The sequence below is a fragment of the Gorilla gorilla genome, chromosome 20, assembly GCF_029281585.2.
Source record: "Gorilla gorilla gorilla isolate KB3781 chromosome 20, NHGRI_mGorGor1-v2.1_pri, whole genome shotgun sequence".
In the NCBI taxonomy this organism is placed as follows: domain Eukaryota; kingdom Metazoa; phylum Chordata; class Mammalia; order Primates; family Hominidae; genus Gorilla; species Gorilla gorilla.
Window position 1 is genome coordinate 70109982 of NC_073244.2, and position 23499 is coordinate 70133480.

A 23499-nucleotide genomic window follows, 5' to 3' on the forward strand; every position below is an offset into this window, starting at 1 on the left:
TTATTTCTTAGCTGACAGGACTTCCACACCCATGCTCCTCTCGGCACCTTTCACCCAGCCCAAGTAGCGGCGGCCCAGTGGTGGAAAAGGTGCCACGGCCAAACGGATTGGAGACTCACCCCGCATTCTAGGCCGGAGAAGCGGGCGGGCTTGGGATGCCAGCGGGAGGCAATGACTCTCCCCAGGCGCTGCATCCTGGCTCCGGGGCACAGGCGCCTCTCCGCCCTGACGCTGATGCTCGTCTGGCTGCCCGTCCTTTGGCATCAAAATGCCAGACGATGGTGGCGCACCCTGTGGCCTGGGCTGCCTCACCTCGTTCGGTCCCGCCTAGAAAGACCAGAGGACCAGAAAACCAGAAGCCTGTCAGAGCGACTAGAGGCTGGCTCCCGCCAACAGCCGCGCGCCTCAGCGTCCACGAGGGTTACCTGGGTAACGCGCCGCTTGGGCTCGGCGCCCAGCCGATGACGTAACCCGTGCTTGCGTATGGCGCCGCCCGGATGTGTGGGCTCCAGGCCGCCACCCCCGAACACCAGCCCAGCGGGTCCTGGACCCGTAGGCCATGTGGCTACAGTGGAATCCAGGCTTGGCCGAATCCAGGACGACCCGGCCAGACCCACCGGCAGTACCTTGCCCGCCCGCTTTAGTCACTTGCTCTAGGTGGATCTAAACCTCTGGGCCTGGGCGCGGTGGCTCACGCTTGTAATCCCGGCACTTTAGGAGGGCAAGGCGGCAGTATCGCTTGAGCCCCCGGCAGCATGGAGAGGTGGCAGAGGCAGGGCCGGCCATACCATCATCTTGGGTGCACCTATTATGGGAGGCTGGAGTGCAATGGTGCCATCTTGGCTCACTGCAACCTCCGCCTCCCAGGTTCAAGCGATTCTGCCTCAGCCTCCTGAGTAACTGGGATTATAGGCGCGCGCTACCACTCCCGGCTTATTTTTCTATTTTTAGTAGAGATGGGGTTTCGCCACCCCCGGCAGCATGGGGAGACACGGCCCTCCCGCCTGATCTCTTAAAAACACTTTAAATAATTCGTCGGGCGTGTTAGCGCCCACCTGTTGTCCCAGCTACTCCGGAGGCTGCGGTGGAAGGATCACCTGAGCCCAGGAGGTCAAGACTGCAGTGAGCTATGATCCTGCCACTGCACTCCAGCCTGGGCGACAGCGTGAGATCCTGTCTCCAAAATAAAATTATGTACATATGTATGTATATTACATATATTTTGTATTATTTGTATATAGTTTATAATATATACATATGTATGTATACACATACATATATAAATATATGTGTAAATATATATATGCGTATATATGTAATAAAATATTAAGAACCCGCCCAGCGGAAGCCACGGGCGCAGCGCTTGCCCGGCGCTTTGGGCCCTCGGTTGGCCTCAGCCACTTCCGTCGCGGCCCCGGGGATGTTGGGGGAACCGTCAGGCGGCAAGCGCCTCCTCCAGCCCCGGGGGGCCTCCGGCTGTGCACCCGCCCTCCCTCCCTCCCACGGCGCTCGCCTGCATGCGTTTTGGCAAATATCTAAACCCGCAAAACCACTAGCTCTGGTTTCCCAGGATCCTTGAAGCCCCTCCGTTCAGTCCACGCCCCTCTGCCCTGCTTTCAAACCACCGCCAATCTGCTTTGTTATATATATACAGATTAGTTTGGATTTTCTAACAGTTGTATATAAATGCAGTTGACACATTTGAGTGTACTCTTTTGATCTGGTTTAGTTTACTCACCATAATTATTTTGAGATTATCCATTTTGTTGCATATGTAAGTAGCTCATTCCTTCTATTGCTGAGTGGTGTTCCATCTCATGGATGCACCACCATTGTTTATCACGCATCTGTCCATGGACATGTAAACTGTTTCTATTTGGGGCTGTTAAAAATAAACTTCTGTGAACATTCGTGTACAAGTCTTCCTAAGGACACGCATTTCCTTTCCTGTTGGATAAATGCCTAAGCGTAGAATGGCTGGATCATATAGGAAATGAAAGTTCAACTTTTTTTTTTTTGAGATGGAGTCTCACTCTGTCGCCCGGACTGGAGTGCAGTGGCGCGATCTCGGCTCACTGGAAACTCCGCCTCCGCGGTTCACACCATTCTCCTGCCTCAGCCTCCTGAGTAGCTGGGACTACAGGCGCCCGCCACCACACCAAGCTAATTTTTTGGTTTTAGTAGAGACGGGGTTTCACCATGTTAGCCAGGATGGTCTCAAATCTGACCTCGTGATCCGCCCGCCTCGGCCTTCTGAAATGCTGGGATTACAGATGTGAGCCACCATGCCCCGCAAAAGTTCAACATTTTAAGAAACTGTCCATTTGTTTTCCAAAGTGTTTGTACCGTTTCACATTCCCACCAGCAATACACAGATGCTCCTGAACTATGATAGGGTTAGGTCCAAATAAGCCCATGGTAAATTGAAAATACCATGAATCAAATGATTTACAATACCCAAATAAATCCATCAAGTTGAGGAGAGTACTGCATCTGTATAGCTTGTATACCATCATAATTTTGAAAAATCATAAGTTGAATCATGGACAAGGACTGTATAAGAGTTGTAATTCCTCCATATCCTTGGCAACACAATATGGTTTATTTTTTGCAATTCTAATAGGTGTGCATTGGTATTGCACTGTAGTTTTGATTTCCCTAATTACTAATGTTAAACATCTTTTCATATGCTTCCTTTCCATTTGCATATTTTTTGGTGAACTGTGTTCAAATGTTTTGCTTGGCTTTAAAAAAAAGTGGTTGAAATTGGTTGTTTTCTTATTGTTGAATTTTATTTTTTTATTTTTTTTTATTTTTTTTGAGATGGAGTCTTGATCTGTCACCCAGGCTGGAGTGCAATGGCATGATCTTGGCTCACTGCAACCTCTGCCACCCAGGTTCAAGTGATTCTCCTGCCTCAGCCTCCCAAGTAGCTGGGATTACAGGTGCACACCACCACACCTGGCTAATTTTTGTATTTTGAGTACAGTTTCACCATGTTGGCCAGGCTGGTCTTGAACTCCTGACCTCAAGTGATCTGCCCATCTCAGTCTCCCAAAGTGGTACGATTACAGGCGTGAGCCACCATGCCCATCCTTTAACTCTTTTAATCCACACAGAAGCCCAGAGCTCAAATCAGGGGCCCTGATATCTTCAACAAGGCCTGGCTCATGTGGGTTTATGGCGCACATCTTGAGGAGCTCCTGGCTCCACGTTTCCCACCGATGCCGGCGTCCTCGCCTCACCCAGTCTGGGGCATTCCGCTCGGGCTTTAGCAGGATGACGTAACACTTGGGGCAAAGATACCACCCAGCAGCCCTGCCATGGAAACCAGGATGGAAAAGATCTCCACGGCCACAGTGGACTTGCCCTGTGCACTGTGGTACAGGGGCAGGAAGGTTGTCCGGGAGCTGCAGAACAGCAGCATGCTGAAGGTGATAAACTTGGACTCGTTGAAGGCGTCTGGCAGACCCCTGGCCAGGAAGGCCACAAAGGTGCCCGCAGCCAGGAGGCCCAGGTAGCCCAGCACACAGGAGAAAACGACAGCAGAGCCCTCTCAGCACTGGATGACAACGTGGCTGGGCTCTGAGGCCATGTCCCCGTCTGGGAATGGTGGGGAAGTGCCCAGCCAGATGCCACAGAGAACAACCTGCACCAAGGAAGCAGCAAGGACCACCGAGGTGGAAGCGCCAGGTCTCAGGCACACCCAGTCCCTGTCACCTGGCCTGGTGACCCTGAAGGCCAGGACCACAGTGAGGGTCTCGGCCAGGACGGAAGAGACAGCCATGGTGAACACAACAGCAATTGTGGTCTGGCAGAGGAGGCAGGTGGCAGCTGTGGGACAACCAAGGAAAGGCAAGGGACAGAGGGCACAGAGGGTCAGGGAGGTGAGCAGCGTGTAGCTGAGAGCTCTGTTGTTGGCCCTGACCACAGGTGTGTCTCAGTGCTTCAGGAACAGTCTGAGGACCAGCACTGCCAGGCTGGCCAGCGTGAGCGCCACCAAGGCGAGCGTTGAGTCCCAGGGGGTCGTCAAAGGCCAGGAAGGTCTCTGTCCTGGGCAGGCAGCCATCTCTGGTGCAACTCGAGTACTGCTCCTCTGGGCACAGAAGACATCTCTTCGTACCTGTGGGAGACACACATCCCTGCGCCTGCCACAGGATCGTAATGACACCAGCCATGTGAAGGAAGGCTCCCTATGCACTAAACCAGCCTTACCAGCGTTTCACACCTATTAATTACTGATTGAAGGTGGCCTGCCCCTCCACACCTGTGGGTATTTCTCGCAAGGTAGAGACAAGAGACTGAGAAAAGAAATAAGACACAGAGACAAAGTGTAGAGGAAGAAAAGTGGGCCCAGGGGACTGGCACTCAGCATACAGAGGACCCACACCAGCACCAGTCTCTGAGTTCCCTCAGTATTTATTGATCACTATCTCTACCATCTTGGCAAGGGGGATGTGGCAGGACTACACGGTAATGGTGGAGAGAGGGTCAGCAGGAAAACATGTGAGCAAAGGACTCTGTCATAAATAAGTTTAAGGAAAGGTGCTGTGCCTGTGATGTAACCAAGCGAGTTACAGAGAAACGCCACACTGAGGCTAATTCAGGAGTCCTTTATCAGCCGGTGACCAAGAGATGGCTAGTGCTCAAAATTCTCTCAGCCCCAAAGAAGGGGCTAGATTTTCTTTTATACTTTGGTTTAGAGGAGGGGATTAAAAAGAAATGGTTACAGGAAAACAAACAGTTCCAGGTACAGGGGCTTTAAATCCATCACAAGGTGATAGGTGCGGGGGCTCTGGGTGCTATCTGCTGGACACAAACGCAGGGGCTTTAGGGTACTATTACCCCAGTAAATTCCTGGGAACTGCAGACACAGCCTACCACAGTACCTTATCAGTTAATTGCACTCTTTGAGATGCTGAGAGTCAGCTTGCACAAGTTAAGTCCTTGAGGAAGGGAGTGGGTAAGGAGCCCTTGATGTCTTGCAGATGAAGGAGCCAAATGGAGTCCATCCAGCTTTCTCAGCTGAGAGCGTGTTCATATTAAAACAAGGTACAGTATCACACCTGGATGTGCACATAGGCCAGATTTATGTTTGACTTTACACAAACACCTCAGTGCAGTGAAGAGCAGTACTGCCGCCAGCATGTCTCACCTCCAGCCGTAAGACAGCTTTCTCGTATCCCAGTAAATGGAATATACGATCAGGTTTTCTGAGACATTCCATTCCCAGGGATGAGCAGCAGGAGACAGAGGCTTTCCTCTTATCTCAAGTGCAAAGAAGCCTTCCTCTTTTACTAATCCTCCTCAGCACAGACCCTTTACAGGTGTCGGGCTGGGGGATGGTAAGGTCTTTCCCTTCCCACGAGGCCACATCTCAGGCTGTCTCGGGGGGGCAAACCTTGGACAATACCCAGGCTTTCTCGGGCAGAGGTCCCTGCGGCCTTCCGCAGTGCATTGTGTCCCTGGGTACCCGAGACTGGAGAATGGCCATGACTTTTACCAGGCATATTGCCTGCAAACACATGTTTACCAAGGCACATCCTGCACAGCCCTAACTCCATTAAACCTTGAGTCAATACAGCACGTTTCTGTGAGCACAGGGTTGGGGCTAGGGTTACAGATTAACAGCATCTCAAGGCAGAAGAATTTTTCTTAGTACAGATCAAAACGGAGTTTCTTATGTCTTCCTTTTTCTACATAGACACAGTAAGTCTGATCTCTTTCCCCCAGATTTATAATTTTGAGATACCAGTGATGGGATGGGCCACATTAGATCCTGAGGCACAAGGAAAAATACACACCCCGTATACATGTTTGCATGTTTTTTTTAAATGGTTAATTTTTTCCAAGTAGTAACAACAACTGCTCTTTTTGTTTTGTTGAGACAGGGTCTCACTCTTGATACCCAGGCTGGAATGCAAGTGGCTCGATCACAGCTCACTGCAACCTCCACCTCCCAGGTAAAGCCAACTTCCCATCTTCCCCCCTCAGCCTCCCAAGTAGCTGGAACTACAGGCATGCACCACCACACCCAGCTATTTTTTTTTATTATTGTTTTTGTAAAGACAGGGGCCTCAACCTGTTGCCCAGGCTGGTCTTGAACTCCTGGACTCAAGCGATCCTTCCACCTTGGCCTCTCAAAGTGCTGGTATTACAGGTCTGAGCCACCACACTCAGCTGCACTTGGACTTTTGAACCATAAAACCTGTGAGATAAGAAATGTGCTTTGTTTCATACGCTTGTGGTAATTTGTTAACAGCAGCTATAGAAACTAATGCAGGGAGCTGGGCATTGCCTACACTCACAGTGGGAGTGTGAATTGGAAGCACCACCAGTGTCTGTTAAAGCCACAGGTATGGCCTGGCATGGTGCCTCATGCCTATAATCCCTGCACTTTGGGAAGCTGAGGCAGGAGGATTGCTTGAGCTCAGGAGTTCAAGAACAGCCTGGGCAACATAACGAGTCCCTGTCTCTACAAAAATAATTTTTAAAAAAATTAGCCAAGCATGGTGGGGTGGCATGTATGTGTAGTCCCAGCTACTCGGGAGGCTGAGGTGGGAGGATCTCTTGAGCCCAGATCAAGGCTGCAGTGAACCACATTCACACCACTGCACTCCAGCCTGGGCAAGAGTGAGACCTCTTCTCAAATAAAAGAAAAAAAAAAAAAAAGCTTCAGGTATGTCTACCTGTGGCCCAGCAATGCCACACCCAACAGAAATTCACCTGCATGTCCCCAAAAGACACAATGAGACACTGCTCATTGCAGACGCTGATCAGCAGGCTTCTCAAATCCCCCATCCCTGTTGGAGTGGATGAAGCAGCCGTGGTGCGTCCACACAATGGGATCTCACCAGTCATTAGAACAAGAGAGCCACAACCACACACAACCACCACTAGGATGAATCTCACAAACAACTGGGAAGAAAAAGCGAGACACAAAAGAACACTCACTGTGATTCCACTTACAGGACATTTAAAAATCAAGCAAAACCCACTGACACCAATAGAAGTCAGGGCGGTGGATGGGTCGCAGGGAGAAGACAATGGCTGGGAGGGGTATGAAAGCTTCTGGGAGGGCCAGGTTGTGCTCTGTTTCTTGATGAGAAGACCAAGGACATGGAATGTTTGCCAGGTGAGAATTCATTGGGCTACATGCTTACAATCTATGCATTTGTCTATATATTTCAATAAAACATTTACCTAATAATAATGACCTTTATTCATTCTTTCTCTTTCAGCCACTGTTAATAATAAGTGCCGAGACCAGCTCAGTCGGGGAGACCCTAACCTAGCGGTGCTAGAGGAATTAAAGACACACACACAGAAACATAGGGGTGTGGAGTGGGAAATCAGGGATCTCACAGCCTTCAGAGCGGAGAGCCTCGAACAGAGATTTACCCACATATTTATTGACAGCAAGCCAGTGATAAGCATTGTTTCTACAGATTATAGATTATGTGTTTGGCAAAGTGTATTCCCAGGTAAACTACTGACCTTCACTGGGCAGATCCTGGAATACTGACACACTGAAAAATACTACAGAAAAAACTGCTGATGCAGACTCTGATTCAGCTTGTGTGACTCTAATATTTTCATTTTGGGTGGTGAGTAAATGTCTTTCCTCACTCAGAGAAGGGCTCAGTATCCCTAAACAGCATAGCTGAGTTATGACTGGCCTAATTTAGAGCTGCACCAACTTCATGTACCAAATAGGGACACTGCTGGCCTCTGTACTTCCCTCTGACTCGAATACACCAGAACTGGGATCATTTCTGCACCCTGGAAACTCACCTAGCGGTCCTCCTTCGTCACATGCACTGTCATTCTGTCTCCCAGAGGGGCTCACGGGTTGACTATGCCTATGTGGACAAAGTGGAATCAGCCCTCAGCGGTCTTCTGTCCATGGAAAACATCAAATTCTGTAATTAAATCTCCGTTGGCATCAAACATGATCTCTGTCCCATCAGGGGTCTTGAAATGCACGTTCTTGAGAGGACGAAGCAGCTGGGGAAGGATGGATGACACTGTAGATGGGCAGAGCCAGTCCCAGGGCCTGTGCAAAATGCATCAGGCCCTCAGCCACCGTGGTGAGCAGGAGCTGCCTCAGGCAGGGCCAACGTATCCATGAGGCACGGGAGACCCAGGGCTGTGATATTTGCAGGGGCCCATGAAAATGTTCTAATGTTAACTGCTTGTAAAAGCAAAGAAAAAAATTAAAAAGTAATTAATGGGCCATGCACAGTGGCTCAAGCCTGTGGTCCCAGCACTTTGGGAGGCCGAGGCAGGCGGATCACGAGGTCAGGAGCTCGAGACCAGCCTGACCAATATGGTGAAACGCCGTCCCTACCAAAAATACAAAAATTAGCCAGGTGTGGTGGCTCACGACTGTAATCCCAGCCACTCAGGAAGCTGAGGCAGAAGAGTCACTTGAACCCGGCAGATGGAGGTTGCACTGAGCCAAGATCATGCCACTACACTCCAGCCTGGGCGACAGAGCAAGACTCTGTCTCAAAAAAAAGTAATAATGAACATATAATAATGAGCCCAACCCAGGATATATTCATCTTTATACCAAGGCAATGGTAAAATTGAATTAAGAATTTTTTTTTCCATGGAGGAAGGAACGCACAAAAGCCACAGTGTGGCCCTTGCTCTAGGGATTCCGTCTGAGCAAACACTTCCTCCTTGGCCTTCCCATCACACTCCAAGTGGAGTAAAATCCTGGCGGGACCTACACAGGTCGGTCCCTGAACACCTAGACATCCTGATCCCTCAGTCACAAAGCTAGCATGGACTTAAGACCCCTCATCCTGGCCAGGCATGGTAGCTCATGCCTGTGATCCCAACACTTACCCCAAAGTGGGCAGATTGCTTGAGCTCAGAAGTTTGAGACCAGCCTGGGCATCATGGTGAAAATACAAAAATTAGCTGGGCGTGGTGGTACATGCTTGTAGTCCCAGCTACTTGGGAGGCTGAAGGATCACTTGAGCCCAGGAGGTTGAGACTGCAGTGAGCTATGAATGCATCACTGTATTCCAGCTTGAACAAAGCAAGGCACTGTCTTAACACAAAACAAAACAAAAAATTCCTCAGCCCGGCACGGTGGCTCACGCCTGTAATCCTAGCACTTTGGGAGGCCAAGGTGAGCAAATCATCTGAGGTCAGGAATTCAAAACCAGCCTGAACATAGTGAAACCCCATCTCTACTAAAAATACAAAATTAGCCAGGCATGACGGCACATGCCTGTAATCCCAGCTACTCAGGAGGCTGAGGCAGAAGAATTGCTTGAACCCAGGAGGTGGAGGTTGCAGTTAGCTGAGATCACACCATTGCACTCCAGCCTGGACAGAGCGAAACTCCATCTCAAAAAAAAAAAAAAAAAATCTTCGTCCAGTGCTCCTGCTAAGATGTGGCTTAGGGCTGTGAATACAAGATATCCTCACTGAGGAGCACTGCCCCTCCCCGCCTAGGAGACCAAGTGAGTTTCCTGCTGTCTGCCCTTCCCTGAATCATCTACTCCACACTTTGTTTTTGAGACAAGGTCTTACTCTGTTGCCCAGGCTGGAGTGCAGTGGCACCATCATGGCTTACTGTAGCCTCAACCTCCTGGGCTCAAGCAATCCTCACACCTGAGCCTTCCAAGTAGTTGTGACTACAGGCATGCACCATCACGACTGACTTTTTTTTTTTTTTTTTTTTTTTTTTAAGATAGTCTCGCTCTGTCACCCAGGCTGGAGTGCAGTGGTGTAATCTCAGCTCACTGCAAGCTCTGCCCTCCCAGGTTGAAGGAACTCTCCTACCTCAGCCTCCTGAGTAGCTGGGACTACAGGCGCCCACCATCACGCCTGGCTAATTTTTTGTATTTTTAGCAGAGATGGGGTTTCACTGTGTTAGCCAGGATGGTCTCGAGATCTCCTGACCTCGTAATCCACCTGCCTCTGCCTCCCAAAATGTGGGGGTTACAGGCGTGAGCCACCGTGCCCAGCCTGTGCTTGGCTGATTTAAAATTTTTTTTGTAGATTCAGTGTCTTACTGTGTTTCCCTGGCTGATCTTGAACTCCTGGGCTCGAATGATCCTCCCACATTGGTCTCCCAAAGTACTGGGACTACAGGCGTGAGCCACCATGCTCAGCCCCACTCCACATGTTCGCCTCTCACCAGCCAGGGCTGGAAGTCCCAGGCATCAGCACACCCCTGGTCCCCATGCTTGCAGCCTGCCAGGGCCTGCAGGGCCTGGGCGATGGCGTAGACCACTGTGTAGGCGATGTGTACTTTACTTTCCTTCTGGAAAGGGTAGTGCTCAACCCTCAGACTCTCATTTCCTGAGCAGAACTGGACTCCCGCAGCCGCTGTGCTTTTCCCTGCTGGCGCCCAGCTCCTATGGGGCTATGTGCACTTGAAGGTGACCTCCCAGAATCTCCATACGAACATGTCTTCTGGGGTCCTGGCAGGGCGCAGGGAAGTCGGGGGGGCTGGCTGTTGCAAAGCAGGAGGCTGAATGAGCCCTGCAGAACCCAGAAGGCACTGGCAGTCAGGGCCAGCGCCATGTGCAGAGTGTCCCAGCTGACACAGACCTGGCCCAGGATGCCTCGGCCTGCCAGGCACTGCAGGATGAGTCGGAAGTGCTAGCTGTTAAGGAAGACCAGGATGATGGTGGCCGTACAGCTCTCCATCAGCCGGATGATGTTTTTCATCTTCGGGGACTCCCGGGTGGGGATGTGGAGTTGGAACTCAATGCAGACCCCAGCCTGGCCCATCTCCTGGACGACCAGAGACCTGCCCTGCAGCTCAAAGTCGTCCCCCTGCGCCAGGACGCTCAGCCAAGACCATCGGAAGCGAAGCATCAGCTGCACCACTGCATGGGTGGTCGTGAGGTGACTGAGCAGGGTCTGAAGGAAGGATGGGAACTGGGTCTTGTCGCTGAGGCTGACCAGTGTGGAGGAGGGGCTGACCTGTGCAGGAAGAGGCCAGGGCAATGGGGAGGGGTGAGGAGCAGCTCAGGCACCTGCTGACCACCAGGTTCAAAGAAAGCCAGGTTGACCCACACGTCCCTGGTGGCCCTGGGTGTGTCTCCCAGTTTTGTCACTGAAAACTCACACCTACAATCACAGCACTGAGAGGCCAAGGCAGGCAGATCACTTGAGGTCAGGAGTTCAAGACCAGCCTGGCCAACAACATAGTGAAACCCCATCTCCACTAAAAATACAAAGATTAGCCAGGCATGATGGTGGGTGCCTGTAATCCCAGCTACTTGGTAGGCTGAGGCAGGAGAATCGCTTGAACCCTGGAGGCCGAGGTTGCAGTGAGCCAAAATCGCACCACTGCACCCTAGCCTGGGTGACAACATGAGGCTGTCTCAAAAAAAAAAAAAAAAAAAAAAATTCCCACATAAGGCTGGGCATGGTGGCTCACGTATATCCCAGGGCTTTGGGAGGCCAAGGTGGGAGGACTACTAGAGCCCAGGAGGTCGAGACTAGCTTGGGCAACACAGTATGACCCCTGCTCTAAAGAGACACACACAGACAGAGAGAGACACACACAGAGAAAGAGACACACAGAGAGAGACAGAGACACAGAGGAAGAGACACAGAGAGACAGAGACAGACAGAGACAGAGACAGAGAGTCAGACAGAGAGACAGAAAAGAGGGAAGGCAGGCAGGAAGGGAAGAAAGGAGAGAAGGGAGGGAAGGAGAGGAGGGAGGGAGGGAGGGACGGAAGACGGAAGGAGGGGAGAGAGAGCGAGCCAAGCAGGCACAAAAAGAAAAAAAAAAGGAGAAAAGGAAAGGAAGAAAAAGGCCGGATGTGGTGGCTTACACCTGTAATCCCAGCACCTTGGGAGGCAGAAGTGGGCAGATCACCTGAGGCCAGGCTGGTCTCAAACTCCTGACCTCAGGTGATCGGCCTGCCTCAGCCTCCCAGAGTGCTGGGATTACAGTTGTAAGCCGAAGCACCCAGCCCCAAGGAATAATTGAACTTAATGTTCATTCCTCTCGTTTTGCCCACTTCAAACTTACGTTTCTGCTCCTTTGCCAAGCTGGGTTGTTGTTTTTTTTTTTGAGACAGGGTTTCACTGTCACCCAGGCTAGAGTGCAGTGACAGGAACACAGCTCACTACATCCTCCACCTACTGGGCTCAAGAGATCTTCCTGCCTCAGGGGACTACAGATGTGCACCACCCACCACCCCCAGTTAAAAAGATTATTTTGTAGAGATGGGGTCTATGTTTCCCAGCCTGGTCTTAAAATTCCTGGGCTCAAGTGATCCTCCTGCCTCAGCAGGCCTGGGGATCCGATTCTAGTTCCGGTTTGCACAGCGCCGACAACTCTGGGGCTACAGGCTGGAACCACCGTGCGGGGCCTGGGATTCGGACTCTAGTTCCGGTTTCCACAGCGCGGACAACTCTGGGGTTACAGGCTGGAGCCACCATGCCGGGCCTGGGGGTTCGGATTCTAGTTCCGGTTCGCATTCTAGTTCCGGTTCGCACAGCGCGGACGGACAATTCCTCACTGGCAGTGGCAATGACTCGGAACCTACTTGTGTTGTTTGGCCACGCTGTGATCTGTCAGTTTTTGCCTGCTTGTCAATTTGCCAATGAAGAGACTACTCTTCGTGCCCCGGAATATAAAGTTCTATGAAATCGGGGTCAACGGGGTTTTGTGTCTGTGTTTGCTTCTAACCTGTGGCTGAGGCCCAGGATGAAACTGCTCGGTCTCTGGGGTCTGTTGGCTCAGAGACTTTAACACGCTCCTCGTGTGGGTGCAAAACATTCTCCTACCGCCAGAGGGTAGTAAGGAAATAGGCTATGCAAAGGTTATGGGGTCTGAACGGAACGGTGCTCTGGTCTGCTTGGTTTACACAGACCCATAAGGCTGACGCAACAGGTAGAGCTGCCAGATTTGAAAATAAAAAAATAGGACACCCAATTAAGTTTAAATTTCAGATAAATTCATCTAATATTTTAGCATAAGTATGTCTTGTATGTCCTGTGCAATATTTGGGACCAAATTCTACTAAGAAGGACTATTCGTTGTTTATCTGAAAACCAAATTTCACTGGGGGTACTGTTTTATCTGGCAACCCTACAAATACAGGAAAACAGCTTCTTGAGCTGCAGTCAAGAAATGCAGTTGCAGCTGCACGCAGCGGCTCATGCCTGTAAACCCAACACTGGGAGGCTGAGGTGGATCACAAGCCCCCAAGTTGCAGGCCAGCCTGGGCAACACAGGTGAGAGTTTTGCTTTTTTTTAAAAAAAAAAAAAGGCCAGGCGCAGTGTCTCACGCCTGTAATTCCAGCACTTTGGGAGGCTGAGGCGGGTGGATCACCTGAGGTCAGGAGTTTGAGACCAGACTGGGCAACATAGTGATGAAACCCCATCTCTACTAAAAATACAAAAATTAGCCGGTCATGGCGGCGGGCACCTGTGGTCTCAGCTACTCGGGAGGCTGACGCAGGAGAATCGCTTGAACCCAGGGGGCAGAGGTTGCAGTGAGCCGAGATCGCACCACCACACTCCAGCCCGGGCGACAAGAGTCAGACTTCGTCTCAAAAAAATTTAAAAAGGAAAAAAAAAATTGAGTTTCTAATCCTTTAAATGTGCTTGAATTAAAAGGAAAGAAAAGAAAGTCTACATATAGAAACTTCTAGTTCAGAAGCATTTTATGTAAGAATCCAAGTGGGAAGTAATCAAGGTGAATTCTTGGAAAAAATCAGCCTGGCTTGGTACTTTGGGGTTAAAAGCACCTGGAATAGCTATGTGGTTATTTGCAGAGGTTCTATAGAAATCAACTCTCCTTTTTATCAGGATAGGACTGGACTAAATTGATTGTACGATCAAGCCCATACCTGAAGTGTCACACCTCAGAATAAACTCCCCAATACATGACAACCCACCCTGAAGGAGGAAGGGGTGAAGGGGTGAGCTTTCTTTGTGGCCCCAACATTCACACCGCCCCAGGAAAACCCTTCCAACCTGCTCTGTGATTTACAGGGCCCCCTGCTTCACAGGTAGGAAGGCAGGCCTCTCCCCCAGCAGGCCAGCAAACTTTACAAATTTAAGGCGTTCAAGGGCAGAGGAATTCTGTAAACCCAAATTTACAGGTTTCTCAGTCGAACATGAATCTATTAAATTGGACTCGTCATACAATGCTGGTGGGAATGTAAAATGGTGCGCTGCTTTGGAAAACACTCCAGCAGCTCCTCACATAGTTAATCATAGCATGAACATTTGGCCCAGAAATTCTACCCATACAACCAAGAGAATTGAAAACATACTGAACGTACACACAAAAACGGATACATAAATGTTCATAGCAGCCCTATTCACAGTAGGCCCAAAATGGAAACAGTTCAAATATCCATCAGCTGATAAATGGATACACACGACATGCTCTATTCATACAACGGATTTTTTTTTTTTTAAGACAGGGTCTTGCACTGTTGCCCAAGCTGGATTATAGTGGTACGATTATAGCTCACTGCACCCTTGACCCCCCCCGCCCCCGCCCCCCGACTCAAGTGATTCTCCTGCCTCAGCCTTCTGAGTACCCAGGACTACAGCTGCATGCCACTACACCTATTTTTTTTTTTTTTCCCTGTAGAAATGGAGTCTCCCTATGTTGCCCAGGCTGGTCTTGAACTCCTGACATCAAGCAATCCTCCCAACCTTGGCCTCCCACAGGGCCACTATACCCAGCCTATGATGGAAAATTAATCATTAGAAGGGAACGACGCTCTGACACAGGCTGCAACGTGGATGAACCTTGAAAATATATTTAGTGAGAAAAACCAGTCACAAAGGACCACACAGCGTATGATTCCGTTTACAGGAAGTATCCAGAAAAAACAAATCTGTACAGACAGAACATACATTAGTGGTTGCCGGCAGGTGGAGCTGATGAAAACTGCTGGCTAAAGGGGTTGGGGTTTCCTTGCGGGGTGATGAAAATGTTCTCAAATTGACTGTGGGGATGGCTACACAACTCGAACATACCAAAAGCCATGAGTGAGTTACGTGGTATGTGGATTATATCTCAGGCCAGAGGACTGCTTGAGCCTAAGAAGTCGATGCTGCAGTGAGGCGTGATCATGCCACTGCACTCCAGCCTGAGCGACAGAGACCCCATCACTAAAAAAATTAAAATGCCCCGGCACACTGGCTCACGCCTGTGATCCCAGCACTTTGTGGGGCCGAGGTGGGCAGATCACCTAAGGACAGAAGTTCCAGACCAACCTGGCCAACGTGGTGAAACACCATCTCTACTAAAAATACAAAAATTAGCCGGGGGGTGGTAGGGGGCGCCTGTAAACCCAGCTACTCGGGAGGCTGAGGCAGGAGAATCGCTTGAACCCGGGAGGCGGAGGTTGCAGTGAGCTGAGATCGTGCCACTGCACTCCAGCCTGGGCAACAACAAGACTCCATCTCAATACACACACATACATACATAAAATAAACAGAAAAAAATAGTGGCCTCTAAACATAGCTACTATTATGGCAATGACACCCGAGGGCCTGAGAGTCAGAAGGCCCCAGCGGGGCGCGGCGGGCGGGGCCGTGTGGAGGCTGGCGGCACAAGCCCTATGGCCTGGATTCAAAACCCAGCTTCAGCGCCCCAGCGCTGGGTGAACTGCAACGTGTCATTGCTAGTTCCCTCAATCTCAGTGTCCTGGTGGATGCAGCAGCGATTACCATTCTCTTACAGAGAGGTCATGGTGAGGGGGAGGATGGCGTCAGGCTGTAGGGCATTGGCAGGGAGCCAGGCCCCTCCGCGGTAAGGCCTCAGCGTCACCACCATTGTGGCCAATACTACAGCAAATATTAGGGGAGGGTACGGCTCTGGGTACTTACCCGTAGAAACCTGTAGAGTCCCAGGAACCTGGCCATTGGCATAGACAACGCCAAGCATGCTTCTCCATAGCAGCTCTGGGAGCGCTGGGCCCGCACGTGTAGCTGGGGATGGGCTCTTCCTGCCCGGTGAGAAAGCTCATGGTCTCATGGAGCTCTGCGTGCACGAAGTACCCCTGCGTCCAGAATTGGTTCCTTCCAGTGGGTTCTTGGTGTAGCTGACTTCAACAATGAAGCTGCAGACCCTCACGGCGAGTGTTACTACAGCTCTTGTCTGGAGTTGTTCATTCCTCCCGTTAGACTCGTGGTCTTGCTGGCTTCAGAAGTGAAGCCACAGACCTTTACAGTTAGTGTTACAGCTCATAGACGTAGTATAGACCCACAGAGTGAACATCAGCAGGATTTATTGCAAACAGCAAAACAGTAAGCTTCCACATACTGGGAAGGAAAGCCAAACAGGCTGCTTCGGCCGGCGCGGGTGGCCTGCTTTTATTCCCTTATCTGGCCCCCACCCACATCCTGCTGATTGGTCCATTTTACAGAGCACTGATTGGTCCATTTTACAGAGAGCTGATTGGTCCGTTTTGACTGAGTGCTGATTGGTGCGTTTACAAACCTTTAGCTAGACACAGAGTGCTGATTGGTGCACTTACAATCCTTTAGCTAGACAGAAAAGTTCTCCAAGTCACCACCCTACCCGGAAGCCCAGCCGGTTTCACCTCTCACCCAGAGTTCCGGATGGAGAAGCCCAGCCTGAGGCTCGGAGCAGGTGGGCGTCCCTGTTGATCTCCTCCATGGCAAATGTGAATCCTTGGGCTGCCCAGTAGCCCCAGGTGGAAACGCTGAGGGAAGGAGAAGCCCAGGCTTACCGTGCGCTGTAGCTACAGAGGCTATGGCTTATGCAGGGTTATGCACACTCAAAGGGGATGAGGCCACAACTCTCCACAAGCGCTTGTGCACGATGTAGCCTATACATCAGACTTGACATAACTACATCTTAGCAAAAGACTTCATTTTATATTTCATAGGACACTCTGCCATCAAGGATAGGATGTTCTGTTTATTAAACAACAAAAAAAAAAGACTGCACCTAACCAGGTAAGGACACAAGCACACTCTTCCACTATCAGTTCTCACCAGAGGACTACTAGGTGACTATAAAAGATTAGGCCTCGGGCGCGGTGGCTTATGCCTGTAATCCCAGCACTTTGGGAGGTCAAGGCAGGAGGATCACTTGAGGACAGGAGTTCAAAATCAGCCTGGCCAAGGTAGTGAAACCCAATCTCTAATAAAAATACAAAAAAATTAGCCGGGCATGGTGGTGTGCACCTGTAATCCCAGCTACTCAGGAGGCTGAGGCAGGAGAATCACAAGAACCCGGGAGGCAGAGGTTGCAGTGAGCCGAGATCGTGCCGTTGCACACCAGCCCGGGTGACAGAGCAAAACTCTTGTCTTAAAAAATAATAATAAAAGAAAAAGAAAATTAGGCCTTCAGGAGCTCAAAATGGCTGTTTTAACTGACGCTGTTTTGCAGTCACTCATGATAACTCAGCCTCTGTGGCCAAAGGCTCTGCCACCTCAAAGACTTCCTTGCAGGATGGCAGACCACCGACCTCACAGACCACCCACCCACCTCCTGGCCCAGACCAGGATGCCTTTTGTCTTCTTCGCTGCCTCTGAACTGGTTCCTTAACTCTTTCTCCTATCTCTTTTTTCTCTTGATGTTAAATGTCACTTTGTTGGTTGTGGAATGTTTAACCTATAACATTTCTATATTAAGTATACTATTATGTATGGTTTGCAATGTTAACTGACTTGTGGAGTGGCTTGAGCCTCCGTGCCTGTGGCTCTGACTACCAAGTGAATGAGAAGCACAAGGGATAATTGGCTCCTTGGGAACTCCATGTAGCTCATGGCTTTTGTGATTGAAATAACATCAGTAGGCCGGGTGCGGTGGCTCACGCCTGTAATCCCAGCACTTTAGGAGGCCAAGACGGGCGGATCACCTGAGGTCAGGAGTTCGAGACAAGCCTGGCCAACATGGTGAAACCCCGTCTCTACTAAAAATTCAAAAATTAGCTGAGCATGGTGGAGGGCACCTGTAATCCCAGCTACTCAGGAGGCTGAGGCAAGAGAATCGCTTGAACCTGGGAGGTGGAGGTTGCAGTGAGCCAAGATCGCGCCATCGCGCTCCAGCCTGGGGGCAAGAGCGAGACTTTGTCTCAAAAAAAGGAAAAGAAAAGAAAAGAAATAACATCAGTAAACACTTGACATTGCGGAAAGACACAAACGTGTGGACCTGGTTATCTCTGACCTTGCACTGATCATGACATGTGCATAGCAAAATGGGCAGAACAGCCAAAAAGGGGTGGGGGGTGGGGGGTAGGACATGTTGGTCAAAGGGCTCCAAGTTTCAGTTAGACAAGGAGGCGTAGGTTTCCAGATCTATTGCACAGCATGGAGACTGTAGTTATCAATAATTAATGTATATTTCAAAATGCAAAAAGATCATATCTTAAATGTTCACATTGCAAAAAATGATAAGGATGTGAGGAGATGGATATGTTGATTAGCCCAATTTAATCATTCCATAATGTATACATATATCAAGACATCATATTGTACCCCATAAATATATACAATTATTATTCATTGATTAGAAAAAATAACTTGGCAATATCAAGTGATGGCAAAGTGGAGTGATTGGAAGTCTTGTGCATGTCTAGTGAGAATGCAGAATGAAATGGTTGCTTTGGAAAACATTGTGGCAATGTTTAAATAAAGGTAAACAGGCCAGCCATGGTGGCTCTGGCCTGTAGTCCCAGCACTTTGGGAGGCTGAGGCGGGAGGATTGTTTGAACCCAGGAGTTAGAAACCAGCCTAGGTCACAACGTGAGACTCTGTCTCTATAGAAAATGAAAACTAAATAAAAAATTAAAAAATTAGCCGAGTCTGGTCTCATGCATCTGTGGTGCCAGCTACTCAGAAGCTGAGGTGGGAGGATCACTTGAGCTAGGAGGTCAAGGCTGTAGTGAGCTATGATCGAGCCACTGCACTCCAGCCTGGGCAGCAGAGCCAGACCCTGTCTCCAAAAATAAAATAAAGTAAAATGGTAAACATATTCATTTTTTAAAAAAGAAAAAAATCACCGGAGCGACTATGTGAAGAACTGTCTGCAGAGACAGTTTGGGAACCTGGGACAGAAATGGGTGATGGCACACACAGGTAAAGAGAAATTCCCTGGGCTGATCAACTCATGAAGAGATTTGTTCATTCCACAAACACTTGTTCATTCAACAAACACACTTACCTGTGCCTGGCACTGCTCTAAGCGCCAAGGGTTGGCGGTGGACAAGAGGGGAGAATCTCTGCCTCACCTGTGCACTCGCTGCAGCACAATGAGGAGACAAGCAATCCATGCTTCAGACACAGACAGAAAGCAAGAAGGAAAAACGGAGTGAGGTGCTAAGGCAGGGCCGGTGAGACGGGCTGACCAGGATCCAGACAGACAGGATGAGTCCCGGCCATCCAGGAGGGATTCTGAGAATCAGCTGCTGCCTGAGGCTTTAGAAGGACACTCCTGAAGGTGCCCAGCCTTCAGGGGCTCTCCACCAGACACCCTGGTAGCTGCTTACTTTGAAGACTCCAAGCCAGCTGGTGGAGCAGTGAAATCAAGCAGGGTGATGTTGTACAGGTGGAAGATGGAGAAGCTGGCCCTGACCACCACATCCCCTGGACAGTCAAAGCAGGGGCTCTTCCCTGGCAACCGCCAGCCTATTGGGCCAGAAACAGCAGCCCCAGAGAGAGATCCCACAAGGGCGGGAAGCAGAGAGCACAGCAACATGTCTGTGGTGTGCTGACAGCCAGCAACGGCAGCCCCCATGTGGGCTGCTTCCAACAGTGATGGGGGGCTTTCATCTGAGAGCTCACCCCTCAATCCAGGACCTGGGGGCTGGGGACACAGATGGAGCTCCAGGCATCCAGGCCCTGGGAGAACAGTGGCCACTCAGTCCCAGGGCCATTAAAACTTGTACTTCCTCCTCCTGTGGTTTCTTTGCCTCTGCCCAGGCCAGGGGTAACAGCCCCCAGGCCTCATCTGCAGACTTCAGAGAGGGAGGTTGATGAGTCCTGACTGTGTCCTCAGGGACTCTGCAAACCCAGGAGCAGCTGCACTTAGGGTCCCCAGGTCACTGGTTTTGGAGAGGCCCCAGGAGGGTACAAGAGGCGAAGACTCTCCTGAGCCCTCCTGCCTCAGTTGGCAGTGTTTGGAGATAGGGACATCCCCAGAGCTTCAGTGGCCCTGGGTTAACACCTCCTGCCTGGGGGCTCCCAGAGGGTCCCAGGCAAGGGTAAAGCATGTTCAGCCCCCAGAGGGCTGGCCCAGGCTAAGCTGGTGCGTTTCTGTGGTCAGGAACTCCAGTTCCAGGCGGAGGGTGGAGGGTAGGCTGCAAAGTGACACCCTAACATAGTGCTCACAACCCCAGGAGATGCGGTTGTGAGGCAGGGAAATAGAGGGAATTGGAGGTTAAATAAAGGGCAAACTGAGTAAAAGCAGAAGCAAGGTGAAGGGACAGGTAAGCAAAAAGCAAAATATGGGCAGGTGCAGTGGCTCATGCCATAATCCCAGCACATTGGGAGGCGGGGGCAGGCAGATCACCCGAGGTCAGGAGTTCAAGACCAGCCTGGCCAACATGGTGAAACCTCATCTCTACTAAAAATACAAAAATTAGCCAGGCATAGTAGCACACGCCTGTAGTCCCAGCTACTCAGGAGGCTGAGGCAGGAAAATGACTTGAAGCTGGGAGGTGGAGGTTGCTGTGAGCCGAGGTCACGCCACTGCACTCTAGCCTGGGCAACACAGCGAGACTCCATCTCAAAAAAAAAAAAAAATTCCAGACCTTATCACTTTGGAGAAAATACCACACTAAAAAGTGAACTGAGGAGGCTGGGTGTGGTGGCTCACGCCTGTAATCCCAGCGCTGTGAGAGGCCGAGGCGGGTGGATCACGAGGTCAAGAGATCGAGACCATCCTGGCCAACATGGTGAAATCCCATCTCTACTAAAAATACAAAAATTAGCTGGGCGTGGTGGCACATGCCTGTAGTCCCAGCTACTTGGGAGGTTGAGGCAGGAGAATTGCTTGAACCTGGGAGGCAGAGGTTGCAGTGAGACAAGGTCGTGCCACTGTACTCTAGCCTGGGTGACAGAGCAAGACTTAGTCTCCAAAACAAACCAACAAAAACAACAACAACAACAACAGAAAACCTCACCACGTTCTTGATTTGTGTGTCCCTGATCACTAGTCAGATGGGACTTTTCTTCACATTGGTTAGCCCCATGTATGTAAGAGGGTAGTATCTTTCTAAGCTTGGGGTAGGCTTGGTGAGCTTTTTTTTTTCCTTTTTTTTCTTTTTTCTTTTCAGAGATGAGGTCTCACTCTGTTGCCCAGGCTGGCAAACTCCTGGGCTCAAGCAATCCTCCCACCTCAGCCTCCCAAGTAGCTGGGACTACAGGCATATGCCACCATGCCAGGCTAATGTTTAAATTTTTTGTAGAGATGGGGCCCAGTTCCAACTGGAGTTGATTTTTGAGTGTAAGGGGGTGACATTCGGTCTTCCTTAGAAAGGTTCAAAGAGGGGTCCTTTAAACTGGGATTCTAGGTCTTCTCCCATAGCTTCAACTCAAACAGTTCTGCATTTTTTTTTTAGACATGAGGTCTCACTCTGTCACCCAGGCTAGAGTGCAGTGGCAATGCATCATAGCTCACTGCAGCCTTGAACTCCTGGGCTCAAGTCATCCTCCTGACTCAGCCTCCCAAGGAGCTGAGACTACAGAAATAGCCACCATGCCTGGCTGATTTTTCTATTTTTTTTGTAGAGACGGGGTTTCGCCATGTTGCCCAGGCTGGTCTCAAACTCCCGGGCTTAAGGGATCCTCCCACCTTGGCCCCACAAAGTGCTGGGATTACAGGTGTGAGCCACTGCACCTGGCCAAAAGAACATTTTTATTGAGATATAATTCACACAGCATAAAATTCACCGTTCTTTTTTTTTTTTTTTTTTTTTGAAATGGAGTCTCACTCTGTCGCCCAGTCTGGAGTGCAATGGCACAATCTCCACCCACTGCAACCTCTGCCTCCCAGGTTCAAGCAATTTGCTTGCCTCAGCCTCCAGAGTAGCTGGGATTACAGGTATCCACCACCATGCTCAGCTAATTTTTTAAATTTTTTAGTAAAGACGGGGTTTCACCATGTTGGCCAGGCTGGTCTTGAACTCCTGACCTCAAGTGATCTGCCCACCTCAGCCTCCCAAAGTGCTTGGATTACAGACGTGAGTGACTGTACCCAGCCGAACCTTTTACAGTTCAGTAGTTTTTGGTACATTCTCCGGATTGTGCAATCATCACCGGCATCTAATTCCAGCATCTTTTCATCGCCCCCAAAAGAATTCCCCTTGCCCCTTGTTCTAGCCCCTGGCACCCATAACAGTTCTGCTTTTAGCTGATTTACTTTTTTTTAATTGGGATTTCGAGTAAGATTTAATTTGGGACAAAGATTTCTACTGCTTAAAAAAATTTTGATCCGGGTACGGTGGCTCATGCCTGTAATCCCAGCACTTTAGGAGGCCGAGGCAGGTGGATCCCCTGAGGTCAGGAGTTCGAGACCAGCCTGGCCAACATGGTAAAACCCCGTCTCTACTAAAAATACAAAAAAATTAGCTGAATGTGGTGGTGGGCATCTGTAATCCCAGCTACTCTGGAGGCTTAGGCAGGAGAATCACTTGAACCCGAGAGGCGGAGGTTGCAGTGAGCCAAGATCACGCCTTTGCACTCTAGCCTGGGCAACAAGAGCAAGACTCTTTTTCAAAAAACAAAAACAAAAACAAAAAAAACTGAAACCTCTGCTAGACACCAGGCTGCCTCCCAATGGATCTAGAGTTACCAGGTAGCCTATGATGGTGTCTAGATCTGGACTCTAGAGACAGACTAAGTCAGTGTTCTCTCAAGGGAGATTTCCCAAATGGGTGGCAGTTATAAATGCACACATGAGCCTTCACTGCCCCAAAGGGCCACGCCAATTTCAGCTACCAAGAAAATGAACCATGTCATTACAAGTGCCTAATTTTCAAGAAGGAGAATAATAAGCCCTTAGCACCCTAATTTGGTTTTCCCATAGTGGTTTCTGCACAAAGTGGCATTCACACACAACATTCCAGGGACCAGCTGCCAGCAGCAAAGATGCGGAGGCAGGGTTCTGATTATCCAGCTGAGGCAGCCCCTCCCCTCCCTGCCACTCCTGGGACTCTTAATCTCCAGGCCTCGTTTTATTTTATTCTAGGTATTTATATTTCCATGAAGCATCTGCTTTGTTTACTGGTGTTTGCCCCATGAACATGGGCTTCCAAGGGGCTAAAGCCCTATCAGTCCCTCTCACTGATGTGCTCCCACCCCAGTGTCCAGAACAGTGCCTGGTACACATAGGCCCTCAATAAACAGCTGTCCAGCAGATGCATGGTGCTCAGGCCCAGGCCCCTGGAGGTGGGTCCTCCTCTGTTTCCTTAGCTCACACTCTCCTGCTTCTTCTTCAGCAATGAGCAGCTTCAGCTACCCTGAGCTCAGTCCCAGAGCTGAGGACCCTCTTTGCATCACGATCT

At 50.0% G+C, this 23499-nt stretch overlaps 1 protein-coding gene across 1 annotated transcript in view; it reads right to left on the minus strand.

Moving 5' to 3' along the window:
• LOC109024099 (vomeronasal type-2 receptor 26) overlaps nt 1-23499 on the minus strand; it is a 25303-nt gene continuing 1804 nt past the window's right edge. Inside the window, 18 exon segments of the mRNA XM_055372340.1 lie at nt 1-327; nt 426-544; nt 1335-1513; nt 3190-3298; nt 3301-4012; nt 4014-4123; nt 5504-5591; nt 6727-6803; nt 7800-8007; nt 10163-10461; nt 10464-10956; nt 15851-15918; nt 15921-16042; nt 16574-16613; nt 16616-16711; nt 19158-19174; nt 19483-19621; nt 19709-19799. Of these exon segments, the coding sequence (XP_055228315.1) occupies nt 1-327; nt 426-544; nt 1335-1513; nt 3190-3298; nt 3301-4012; nt 4014-4123; nt 5504-5591; nt 6727-6803; nt 7800-8007; nt 10163-10461; nt 10464-10956; nt 15851-15918; nt 15921-16042; nt 16574-16613; nt 16616-16711; nt 19158-19174; nt 19483-19621; nt 19709-19799 (3294 nt within the window).